This window comes from Sus scrofa, chromosome 3 (genome assembly GCF_054392235.1).
Source record: "Sus scrofa isolate SSC_HxYL_T2T_F1_AM1 chromosome 3, Sscrofa_HxYL_maternal_Yorkshire_Landrace_v2.0, whole genome shotgun sequence".
Classification (NCBI taxonomy): Eukaryota; Metazoa; Chordata; class Mammalia; order Artiodactyla; family Suidae; genus Sus; species Sus scrofa.
Window position 1 is genome coordinate 15364149 of NC_139385.1, and position 13457 is coordinate 15377605.

General features: G+C 43.9%; 1 protein-coding gene across 4 annotated transcripts in view; it reads right to left on the bottom strand.

The window, feature by feature from the left end:
* The window catches only part of CALN1 (calneuron 1), a 476409-nt gene that overhangs the window by 12687 nt on the left and 450265 nt on the right, over positions 1–13457 (bottom strand). For all 4 annotated transcript variants that reach the window (XM_085016961.1, XM_021086352.2, XM_085016962.1 and 1 more), the window contains one exon: positions 2466–2622. In XM_085016961.1, coding sequence (XP_084873087.1) covers positions 2466–2622 — 157 coding nt within the window. The remainder of the gene's footprint in view (positions 1–2465; positions 2623–13457) is intronic.

Here is a 13457-nt window from a genome sequence, read left to right on the forward strand (position 1 = left end):
TCACAATTATATATAAATATACATTAAATATAAACAAATTATATCTCTGAGATTGGAAACATCTTACCCCTCAACACAAACCCAGTGAGCTTATGCTAGGGCCGGAAAGCATGGACACATTTTTACAACCGTGTCTGATGTGAAAATACATAAAAGGTATTATGATCGAAATCATGGAGGTCATTCCAGAAAGCAAGGTGCTAATTACAAATATATTCCTTTTATTAAATAAGATCAGGAATTTTATGGCATGGAGCACAGGGCCTGGCCCTCATCAATTACCCGCAAGTGGCAGCTGTTGCTAGCGCTCTATGCACTAATCAATCATTAAAGCAAACCCAGAAAGACTTCTATCTGGAAACCCCCAGGTCAGCTCTTTATTTTATGAATATAGGAGCTTTTGCGTAATAAAAAGACAGTGCTTAGAGTTCAGGTTATTCCCCAGGGCAGTCTGACCTTTCTCAAATGACTGAGACTTGCAATATTTCTCTGAATGAAACACCAATCCATAAACAAAGGCGTCTGCAGAAAATGCAGGGCCCAGAAACACGCTCCCGACCCATCTTAAGTGTGGTTGACAGCAGTGGGGACAGAGCCCCAAATCCTTCCATTGTTTGAGCACAGAGTCTGTCAGTTAAGAACAAGATGGAAAGAGGGGGCCAGGCCTGCTGTTTCCCCAAGGTTCAGTCCGGCCCCTGCCCTCCTCACCCCCACTCATCTTCCCTATTCCCCTGCCTGCCTGGCTGTCAATGGCATTGGCCATGACCTTCCTGCCCTTGTGTGGTCCCTGTGATTCCAACTCCAAATGCAATCATTGATGCTATGGCCCAGGTCCCAAGCAGGGAGACCCAGGTACTTTCTGGACCACAACTGGGTTTTGTTTGCCATACACAGCACTTTTTTTTTTTTTTACAGCCCCACCTGTGGCATATGGAAGTTCCCACACTAGGGGTCACATCGGAGCGGCACCTGCTGGCCTACACCACAGCCATAGCCACATCAGATTAGAGCCGCATCTGTGACCTACACTGCGGCTTGCAGCAACGCTGGATCCTTAACCCACTGAGTGAGGCCAGGGACCGAACCCACATCCTCATGCATACTAGTCAGGTTCTTAATCCGCTGAGCCACAGTGGGAACTCCCATACACAACACTTTTGAACATTTTAATTGTGAATGCCTTTACAAGGAGGCATTGCTGCCAAGTTTACCCCAAACCCCACTGCTTCCTATTTCTCTGACTTGAGTTAATTTTGTTCCCTTGGAGTACAAGCCATCTCCTGTTTCCTGTCGCAGTTCAGCCTGGAGGCACGGCTGTGGCCACTTGGGCTAACTCAGTCCATGTCCTCTCCCTGTCTTGGGGCTCGGCTGGTTCCAATGCAACAGCCCCAAGATCTGGGAACCCAACTCCATTCTGGTGCCTATGGGACAGCTTTCCATCTGCACATGCTCAGAAAAAAAGAATAGAAAAAAAAATAGTAGACCTTTTAAAAAAGTCTCAATCTTGAATAAGTTAAAAATGGCCATGTTGCAACAGAAGAAAGGGTGGGGGAAAAAATGTAATTGTAATGTATACATGTAAGGATAACCTGACCCCCTTGCTGTACAGTGGGGAAAAAAAATATTAAAAATAAATAAATAAATAAATAAATGGCCAGAAGCCTGCTGCACTGTTTTAACGTAATTTTTTAAAAAATTTCTGTACATCAGAGCTGTTAAAGCAGCTCTTCCTTTCAAAGCTGGAAAAAGGGATTAAATTATTTAACATCCCTGGAACTCTCTACCGATTAGAAAATGAGGTAGGATTTTTTTTTTTTAAGTTTTCTTTCCTGAGTCCAAGAAAAATGACCTCTCATGGGGCTCTTTTTTGGCTCCAAGACAACCTTATTTCTTCTGCACCTACTTGGTGAAGTTCATGAGCGTTTTTTCTTTTTTCTTTTTTTTTTTTTTCCTTCATGGGCAGGGTTTTTTGGGCCAGTGCATTCAAAGAGCATGGCATAGACGTAATTCATTCCTAAGGATCCTGTGAAATAGGTATAATTATCCCGGTGTTTCTAGATGAGGAAACACTCAGAGAAGCCACCTGCCTTGCCCAAGGTCACAATTAGCCACTGGACTTGATCCAGGTCTGCTGACAGCTCAAACAGTCTCTCTGCACCACCCCACGCGGCCCCCACAAAATAAAGGCCAACATCACGAAGCCACGCTTCAAGTCACGGACCTCAGAGTCACCAAAGGAAAGAAGGGTCAAGAGAGGGCTTGCAAACATGCAGTTTTGGGGGGAAAACAGAAAAAAGATGCCCACGGCATCTTTGCACAAAGCATCTTTTAACCTCAATCGTGGATTTGTAGCTTCCGTCCCAGGCCACTTCAGCCCAGGAGGCTGTAAACACATTTTTCACACGGAGGATGTGGAGGTGGGGACCTGTCCCAGACCCGGAGAGAGAGGAAGCAGGGGTACCTACCGCCCTCGAACTCTGTCTGGCAGTTCCCCGAGGTCTCGTTCAGGCTCTCCTCCTCATTGATAATGATATTCTCAATGTCTTTCATGGTTAAGTGGTCCCGGAAGGCGTGATAGAGGATGTGCTTCAGCTCTTCCAGAGTTATCCTCTGCATGTCAAACTGTGGAGATAAAGAGGAGTTGAGGGGGTCTGGGGCACACGGCGGGGGGTGGGGGGGGGTGGGTGGTGGTGAGAACGCAGCGTGGGGCACGGCGAGCAAGCCCTGAGCCTCTGCTACGGAAACTCATCCCAGCTTTTCAAGACATCAGATGAGCAGTTTTCCACCACGCTCAGCTCCAAGCACACTTGAGAACTTGCGGGGACTTCTTGGGAATTCAGGGAGTGCAACTTTTCCCCCTCGGTGGAGACTCATGGAGAGAAAAAAAAAATGCCACCTGCTAGTTGGGCTTCTTACTCATCCAGCCATCTGCTGTCACCCCTCCACACCTCATGTACTTTGGAGTGTGTCACACTTCAGACAATGCATATGGCGCTAGAAAGTTTTAAGTCTTCCAAGAAGCCAGTGATTCTCATCTTGCTGTGAGCATGTCTCTCTCTCTGTCTTTTTTTTTTTCTTTTACCAATTTTTTCTTTTACTGAAGTTTAGGTGATTTGCAATGTTGTGGTCCCCTCTGGGTATAATAGCTTACATCTGCTAAGTGCGTATCTTGTTCTAACAAGATAATGCACCTTCAAAGCCTTGTTTATCAGGAAGAGCAGCTGAAAAAAAACAGGGTAGCGTTTTTAGTTATGGTCTAGCCCCTGCAGGGAGAGGATTTACGCTTCTGCCCCATTTCTATCAGATTTGGTTGTATCACTTGGCCAATGAGATAGGAGTAGAAGTCACTTAGGCCACATTGTTTAAGAACTTTAAGAGTCATTGTGTGGTTCTGGCCTGTGTCCTTTTCCTTCTGCCATGAGCACAGCAGGCCCTATGAAAGAGTCTGTTCCTTCTGTCTGGGTCCCCGAAGGAGGATCAAGTGGAGAAGATACCCAGAAAGGAAAAGGAATGGAAGTCAGAAATGCCCTTTATTGTCATGGAGATCTGGGGCTTCGGGGCTTCCATAGCAGAACTTGGTTTAAGTCAGTAATAGGGAAATTAGTACACAGAAGTGAGGAGCTACCATACCCAAAATTCTAAAATATGATGAATGGACTCCAGGGCAGCGGGCAATAGGAAAACTGTTCCTGGAGGCTGGAAAGAGGGCCACCTATGTGATGCAATAGATGCATTTGCTAAAATTATTGCCTGTGATCACTCAGAGGGCAGATACACATTGCCTGAGTGTGTGGCTTTAGGTAAAAGGTTTGGGACACAGCAGGCTCTGGTTGCAACCAGTGGCATCTGATAGGAGCTGCAAGAAAGATGAGCTCAGAGTGAAATAAATCAGACAGATTTATAAATCATACAAATACCAGGTAGGTATGTAATCTACAAACAAGGCAACCGGTCAACAAACGCCAAACTCACAGACCCAGAGAATAGATTGGTGGTTGCCAGAGCCAGGGGGTGGGGAGTGAGTGGAACGAGGTCAGGAAGTCAAAAGGAACAAACTTCCAGCTATAAAATAAAAGTACTGCAGATGGAATATTCAGCATGGTAACTATAGCTAATAATATGGATGGCCAACAGGCACATGAAAAAGTGCTCAGCATCACTGATGATTAGAGAAATGCAAGTCAAAACTATAACAAGGTACCCCCTCACCCTGGTCAGAATGGCCATTATGGTCAGAAAGGGTAACAAGTCAACAAATAACAAATGCTGGAGAGGGTGTGGAGAAAAGGGTACCCTTCTTTACTGTTGGTGGGAATGTAAATTGGTGCAACCACTATAGAAAACAGTATGGAGGTACCTCAGAAAACTAAATATCAAACTACCATACGATCCAGCAATCTCGCTCCTGGGCATATATCTGGACGAAACATTCATTCAAAATGGCACATGCACCCCCTATAGCACAGTGCTATTCACAATAACCAAGACATGGAAACAACCTAAATGTCCATCAACAGATGAATGGATCAAGAAGTTGTGGTACATATACACAATGGAATACTATGCAGCCATAAAAAAGAACAAAATAATGTCATTTGTGGAAGCATGGATGGAACTAGAGACTCTCATACTAAGTGAAGTAAGTCAGAAAGAGCAAGACAAATACCATATGGTATTACTTATATCTGGAATCTAATATACGGCACAAATGAACCTTTCCACAGAAAAGAAACGCATGGACTTGGAGAAGGGACTTGTGGTTGTGGGAGCAAGGGGCAAGGGGAGAGATAGTGGGATGAGCAGGGAGTTTGGAGTTAGTGGATACAAACGGTAACATGTGGAAGGGATGGGCAATGGGCTCCTACTGTACAGCACAGGGAACTCTGTGTGATCGGGTCACTTTGCTGGACAGCATTGTACATCGACCATACTTTAAAAAAATAAAAATTAAAAAATAGTATTGTATTGTATATTCAAAAGTTGCTAAGAGACTAGATCTTACAAGTTCTTGCCATGCGAGAAGATACATAATTAGGTATGGTGATGGATGCTAACTAGACGTCTTGTGATGAGCATTTCACAGTTATACAAATATCACATCATTATCCTATACACAGGAAACTGACACAATGTTCTGTGTTAATTACATCTCAATGTGGAAAAAAAAAGAAAGAAAAAAAAAAGAAATGAACTCAGGAGAAATGTCGTTGGTTTGCAAGCCAGGAATAGAGACAACCCCCAAATTCCCTGGTCTTGCAGAGTTGACAGAATCAATTGTTGCCCATCTCTGACGAGGAAGAGATAAAATTGAGAAATTCTATAAATAACAACCCGAGCCTATGAAATCAACGTGTCCCTTGTTAAAACCTCTGAATGTGTTAGGTAACTCCCCCAGGAAGCTAGTCATTAAATTTGGAGAGAGGGAGGTGCCAAAAATAATCATGGATATAGTGATTAGGAAAAAACCAATTGGACTCACATAGATGTAAAAAAAAAAAAAAAAAAAAAAAAAAAGGCTGTTTTTGAGAGACCTGTATTGCCCAAGAGCCAACAACTTGAGACTAAGAGACTCTATGACTGTTCAAAATGCAAATGTTCTGGAGTTCCCGTCATGGCTCAGTGGTTAACGAATCTGACCAGGAACCATGAGGTCTTGGGTTTGATCCCTGGCCTTGCGCCGTGGGTTAAGGATCCAGCTGTGAGCTGTGGTGTGGGTTGCAGATTCGGCTCAGATCCTTCGATGCTGTGGCCCTGGCGTAGGCTGGCGGCTGTGGCTCCGATTGGACCGCTAGCCTGGGAATCTCCATATGCCGCAGGTGCAGCCTTAGAAAAGACAAAAAAAAAACACCCCAAAACTTAAAATGTTCTTTGTGTTCCCAGCCTTCTATGGGCACAAGCCATTTTGAGGATAAGCTACAGAGGGCCCCAAGAAAGGTACCTTTTCCAATCCCCTCATCAGATGAGTACAAAGAGAATGGTGGGAAAGGATGGATCTCTCAAACAGCCTCACAGACACAGAGAACAGACTTGTGGTTGCCAAGGGGGAGAAGGGGCGGGTGGGGAGTTTGGGATTAGCGGACACAAACTATCATACAGAGATGGACAGACAGCAAGGTCCTACTGAAAAGCACCGTATTCAATATCCTGCAATAACTCATAATGGAAAAGAATATGAAAAAGAATATATGTATATTGATTGATTTATAACTGAATCACTTCGCTGTACAGGAGAAATTAACACAACACTGTATATCAACTATACGTCAATAAAATAAACGATTGATTGATTTGTTAGTTTGTTTCTTTATTTTGCTTTTTAGGCCTGCATCTGCAGCCTATGGAAGTTCCCAAGCTAGGGGTCGAATTGAAGCTGCAGCAATGTGGGATCCGAGCTGCGTCTGCGAGCTACACCACAGCTCACAGCAACGCTGGATCCTTAACCCACTGATCGAGGCCGGGGACTGAAGCCATGTCCTCAGGAATACTAATTGGCTTGGTAACCTACTGAGTCACAACGGGAACTCCCAAAATGAAATTTTTAAAAAAAGGACGGATTTCCCACATGGTGATGAAATCCTGCAACGAAATCAAGAGCACTTTGCTGGGTCTCCTCAAGGACCATTCCTCACCCCAAGGTCTGTTCAACAGGATTCCAGAAACGCTCTGAGCCTTTGACAACTATGCATCTTCCACTGCTCGCTTTCTGGATGGAACTTTTTAGTGATCAGCCTGACCCTGTCCCATTACTATGTATTGAGTGTGTGTTGTGGGGGCGAGGTGGGGGGTTTGTTTCTCTTTTTAGTTCCTATGTCTCCAGATCAAGAGAAGTCACTCCGAGATCTGAGGTCTAGCTTGAGATTCTCAAGAGAAGTCACTCCGAGATCTGACGTCTAGCTTGAGATTCTAGATCTGGAGTCGGATGCTATCACTGGATGGGACTGTTGGGTGTCTCCCTGAGGGAGGGGATGAGTATATTTTGTGGCTAAAGGGAGGGAAATAAATATTTATGAGCAAAAGTGAGGACTCTAACAGGTTATATTATTTCCAATGATTTCTTTCCCCTTCGTGTGAGAGGATTATCTTTTTTCCTTTTGGCACAAGACTTTGGCCAATTAAATGAGAGTGAAAGTGATATATATGAAAATGATGGCATTCCAAGGAGAAGTCTCAAAATTACTGTGTCTTCTTCCATTTCTCTTTTTCTTCTGCCACAAAAACACACCAACTAGGGGCTGTTTTCCTTCATCCAGGGTCTCAGAATGAATGCAACCTGGAGCTAATCCATGAAGGGTATGTACACTGAGTGAGAACTAAATTCTGGTTGTTAGCCACTAAGACGCTGGGATTTCTGCAGTGTAACTCACCCAAGACTAAACACAGAATTCAAAGTTTTTAGTTATAGTCTGGATCATGATGGAAGGAAATTTTTTTTTTTCTTTTTAGGGCCATACCCACCGCATATGGAGGTTCCCAGGCTAGGGGTCTAATCGGAGCCACAGCTGCCGGCCTACGCCACAGCCACAGCCACGCCAGATCCGAGCCCCATCTGCGACCTACACCACAGTTCACGGCAACGCTGGATCCTTAACCCACTGAGAGAGGCTAGCAATCGAACTGCAACCTCACGGTTCCTAGTCGGATTCGTTTCTGCTGCACCACGACGGGAACTCCAGTTGGAAGGAAGTTTTTTTTCCCCCTCTCCTCGCTTTCTTTGTAAAGCAATTCTTACCTTGCTTTCAAAATGCCCCTTGTTCTGACAAATTACATCAGGTTACTGGAACTTGCTGGGAACTTAAATGACTCGAGCTCAAAGCCATTTACCTGAGTAAGAACAAGTGGAGGTGGGGAGTTGTAAAGTGGATTTTTTTTTTTTTGGCATTAGAGTTTCGTTGCCTATGAAAGTGAATTCTGAGATACAAGTAGGGTTGACACCCATGACATAAGCTCCCTCTAGATTTGATAGCAGAGCATGCGGAGATTAGCCAGGGGGTCAAGAGAAGCCTGTAAAAATGCATGGTGAGGGGCGATGGACCTCACAGATGGAAAATTGGGACCATTCTGCCATGGTCAGAGAGGAAGGGTGACACATCAAAGAGACTCTGAGAAAACGTGTGACCATTTCCTGGAAGACCAAACGAAGGACCAGAGTGCCTGGAAAAACTCTCACCAGCTAAGAATTTGCTGCAATTCAGAAATTAGGCAAAAAGAATTGGCCAGGGGCTGTAAGAAGAGAAGTAACAATGGAGATTCCAGAAATCTATCCTTCTCCTTTTATTTGGCTCTCTGGGTCCTGTTTTAATAATGGGATATTTATGGTTAAGCAAAATCCGTTGAGTAGAATTTCATGTTTTCTGTATTGACAGAATAGCTCGTTTACCAGTTTGGAAGAAATCACTATACAACAATATGGACACAATGCTGACAAGTATTTTTTCCATGATAATCCATTCATTGAATGTTTTCATTTTTCTTGAGTCAATTCTGAAATGATGTCTTTGTCCGGAAAACCAGCCAAAAGATTTTCCTTATTGTTAGCAGGTAACTGTGCACAACAGTATTAGATTTAAAATGTCTCTCAACACTTCTTATATCCCATTTTATATTTTTAACCCTATTTGTCTTTCTTTGATTTTTTTTGTCAGCACAAAACCTTATTCTGTTTTCAGTGGATCTTCATTAAAGAATGTAGCCTGTACATCTGCTATTTTTAGGAACCCAAGGAGTTTTTCGTCATGGTGAAATCTCTGTAGGGTCAAGAACACAACTCTAGTTATCCTTATCAATTATCCTATGTAGACGTATAATTACAACCTGTATCTTGGATAACCGTATTTTCTGGGGACCACTTGATTTGTCAAAGGCCATGAGTAACGCATTATAGTCTGTGGAAAAGACTTACAGCTCCAGATCTTGTTCTTTTTGTCCTAATATTTTTTAAATGAGGCTCATCTTTAGAGCAAAAAGATTGATTTCCTAATTCAGCAAATGGTTATTGAGGCCGACTCCATACCAGACCCTGATGGAGATACGAAAGTGAGTGATGGCGTTCCCGTTGTGGGTCAGTGGTTAATGAATCCGACTGGGAACCATGAGGTTGCGGGTTCAATCCCTGGCCTTGTTCAGTGGGTTGAGGATCCGGCGTTGTTGCCGTGAGCTGTGGTGTAGGTCGCAGACGTGGCTCGGATCCTGCGTTGCTGTGGCTGTGGTGTAGGCCGGTAGCTAAAGGTCCGATGGGACCCCTCGCCTGGGAACCTCCATATGCCGCGGGAGTGGCCCTGGAAAAGGCAAAAAGACAAAAAAAAAGAAAGCGAGTGAGACGTGGATCCAAAGACAAGCAAATGAGTGACTGTAATTCAGTGTGATAAATCACTGTGACAAGGACAGCACAGGATGGCTTGGAAACCTCTGAGAGATGGAAAAGCTCACAGGTCCATCAAAGGGCCGTATGTTGAGTTCTTCCAAGGACTTGGAGCCGGGGGGGGGGGCGGGGGTGGTGATGGTAGGGGATGGGGGAGAGCTGTGGGTGGGGTGCTACTCAATAAACCATGTATCTGTGGCTGAAGAGCTTGATTGCTGCTGTTATTGAAGTAGAGCTGATTCACAATGTTGTGTTAGGTTCAGATGTATAGCAAAGTTATTCCATTTAACATACATATATTAATACATATACATTATATATATATGTTCTTTTTAGATTGTCTCTATAGGTTTTACAAGATATTAAATACCCTATGCTCCTTGTGGGTTATTTTATTTTACTTTATTTTTTTGGTCTCTTGTCTTTTTAGGGCCGCACCCACGACATATGGAGGTTCCCAGGCTAGGGGTTGAATCTGAGCTGCAGCCGTGGGCCTATGCCAGAGCCACAGTAATGCCAGATCCGAGCAGCGTCTGCAGCCTACACCACAGCTCACAGCAATGCCAGATCCTTAACCCACTGAGCAAGGCCAGGGATTGAACCAGTATCCTCATGGATCCTAGTCGGGTTTGTTAATTGCTGAGCCACGATGGAAACTCCCTGATTATTTTATATATAGTAGCGTGTATCTATTGATCCCAAACTCCTAATTACCCCTCTCCCCTTTCCCCTTAGGTAATCATAAGTTTGTTTTCTATGCCTGCGAGTCTGTTTCTGTTCTGTAAATAAGTTCATTTGCATCATTTTTAAAGATTCCACATATAATTGATAACATGATATTTATTTTTATCTGACTTAGCTCACTTAGTATGTTAACCTTCACTTAATATGATAACCTTAGTGTGATATAACTTGGTTGGTTTTTTTGCTTTTACTTTTTTACGGTGGTAAAATCTATTTAATGTACATTTACTATTTTATCCATTTTTAAGTGTACAGTTCAGTGGCATTAAGTATGTTCACACTGTTGGGAAACCATCACTACCATCCATTACCAGAATTTTTTTCGGGTCTGGGGGCGGCGGCTGCACCCAAGGCATGTAGAAGTTCCAGGGCCTGGGACTGAACCCACATAGCTGCTACCCGAGCCACAGCAGTGACTATAGATCCTTAACCCACTGCGCCATCAGGGAAATCCCAGAACATTTTTTTATCCTTCCAAACTGAAACTCCTTACTCATTTAACCCTATCTCCCCATCCCTTCCTCCCCTCCCCGATGCCCCCTGCCCCGATGCCCCCTGCCCCGCCACCACTGTTCTGTAAATAGTCAAACATGAATTTGACTATTTCTAGGTACGTTATGTAAGCAGAACCATAGAGTATCTGTCCTCTTGTGAGTGGCTAATTTTACTTGGGTCCTGTCTGCAAGGATCATCCATGCTGTGGTGTTTCTCCCTCTTTAGGTCTGAACAATATTCCATTGTACTTATACACCCATATTGTTTTCTTGCTTAGTCTCTGAATACTTGTGTTGCTGCCACCTTGTGGCTGTTGTAAATAATGCTGCTAGGAATGGAGGTGTCATCTGCTTATTTATGTTCCTGCTTTCAGTTTTGGTGGGGTATACACCCAGAATTGGAAGTGCTGAATCATATAATAATTCTGTTTAATTTGTTTGAGGGGAAGAGCTCTGTTTTCGTTTTTGGGTGAAATGGGGCACCACTAAAGGTTTTTCATCAGAGAACCTACTTCATCATGTTTGAGCCTGAGAAAAATTATCCTTGGCTGGCACGGGTGCAAGATGTCCAGATCCGAGACTACAGAAATAAGAGGTTTAGAAATTATGGCAATGTTGAAATGAGCTTCCAGGTTCAAGATGAAGCCACTTCTGCCTGGGGTGCCATGTCAGCAAACCAAAACCCGGGTAACTTCATGTCTCTGCAAATTCTCCTCTTGACCAGAAATACAGTATTTTCAGTCAGCCACTGCCAAATGTCAACTCAACCCTGGGCTCTCACACCAAACAAGGCAGACCTTGTGGCCCCAGCCAATCAGATCTTTTCCTTCTTTCCCTCTTTCTTTCCTTCCTTCCTTCCTTCATCTTTTTAGGGCTGCACCAGTGGCATATGGAAGTTCCCAGGCTAGGGGTTGAATTGGAGTAGCAGCAATGTGGGATCCTTGACCCACTGGGCGAGGTTGGGGATCGAACCAGAGTCCTCGTGGATACTAGTCGGGTTCATTACTGCTGAGCCATGATGGGAACTCCTAATCAGATTTGCTATTTTTCTCTTCTTTGTTCTTTATCCTTCACCCTATAAAAGCTTCCTGCTTTCTGCCCCATTTTGAAGTTCTTGGAATGGACACGGTCTGCTTCAGAAAGTGTTAAATAATTGTGTTATGTCACCTAAAAATTGTCTTCTTTAATCATTTCATAACCATGGGCTATGGTGACAGAGAGAATCCAAGAGTCATGTAAGAGGTAAGTTGATAAGACCTGATGATTCATTATGTGAGTCTGAACGAACCAATCAGGAGGACACCTGGCTTTGTGCTCAGCCAAATGGGAACAGAGGAAGAACAGGCTTGGAGAGGAAGGTGACATGTGAAATTCTGGAGATGTGCACTGGAGGTTCCTAAGGGACAAGCTCATGGGAATAGCCCGGGAGGCAGTAGGATGCATAGATATGCACGACTGACCTGGAAGTCATTTGCATACAGGTGACAATAACAGTCATCAGAAAGGATGGCAACACCTGGGCAGAGTGTATTGAGTATGAAAATGCCCAGCAAAAGCACTAGGAGGCTATCAAGATAAACAGATGGGCAGCATCCATTACAGAATGGGCCAGGTGCGTGTGATATTATGATTTGTAATAAGGATACGTGTGGGCCTTCTGTTCATTATTTCTGGCTCCTGGCTCACAGGTCCCCGAACTCTTGGAATTTCTTAAGAGCAATGGAGCATATTTTTTTTTTTTGTCTTTTTTGTTGTTGTTGTTGTTGTTGTTGTTGTTGCTATTTCTTGGGCCGCTCCCACGGCATATGGAGGTTCCCAGGCTAGGGGTTGAATCGGAGCTGTAGCCACCGGCCTACGCCAGACCCACAGCAACGCGGGATCCGAGCCGCGTCTGCAACCTACACCAGAGCTCACGGCAACGCCGGATCCTTCACCCACTGAGTAAGGGCAGGGACCGAACCCGCAACCTCATGGTTCCTAGTCGGATTCGTTAACCACTGCGCCACGATGGGAACTCCCATATTTTTTTTTTTTTTAATGATTTTGATTTTTTTCCATTATGGCTGGTTTACAGGGTTCTGTCAATTGTGTATTGTACAGCAAGGTGACCCAGTCACACATACATATATACGTCTTTTTTCTCACATTATCCTCCATCATGCTCCATCGTAAGTGATTAGATATAGTTCCCAGTGCTATACAGCAGGATCTCATTGCTAATCCATTCCAAAGACAATAGTTTGCATCTATTAACCCCAAATTCCCAGTCCCTCCCAGTCCCTCCCCCTCCCTCTTGGCAGCCACAAGTCTGTTCTTCATGTCCATGAGTTTCTTTTCTGTGGCAAGGTTTATTTGTGTCATATATTAGATTCCAGATTCCAGATATAAGTGATATCATAAGGTATTTGTCTTGCTCTTTCTGGCTTACTTCACTTAGTATGAGAGTCTCTAGTTCCATCCATATTGCTGCAAATGGCATTATTTTGTTCTTTTTATGGCTGAATAGTATTCCATTGTATACATACCACATCTTCCTAATCCAATTATCTGTCGATGGACATTTAGGTTGTTTCCATGTCTTGGCGATTGTGAACAGTGCTGCAATGAACGTGTGCTGCAATGAACGTGTGGGTTCATTGCATGTGTCTTTTTCCAGGAAAGTTTTGTCCAGATATATGCCCAAGAGTGGGATTGATGGGTCATATGGTAGTTCTACGTAGAGTTTTCTGAGGTACCTCCATACTGTTTTCCATAGTTTGTATCAATTTACATTCCCACCAAGAGTGCAGGAGAGTTCCCTTTTCTCCACACCCTCTCCAGCATTTGTTATTTGTGGACTTATTAATGATGGCCATTCTGAC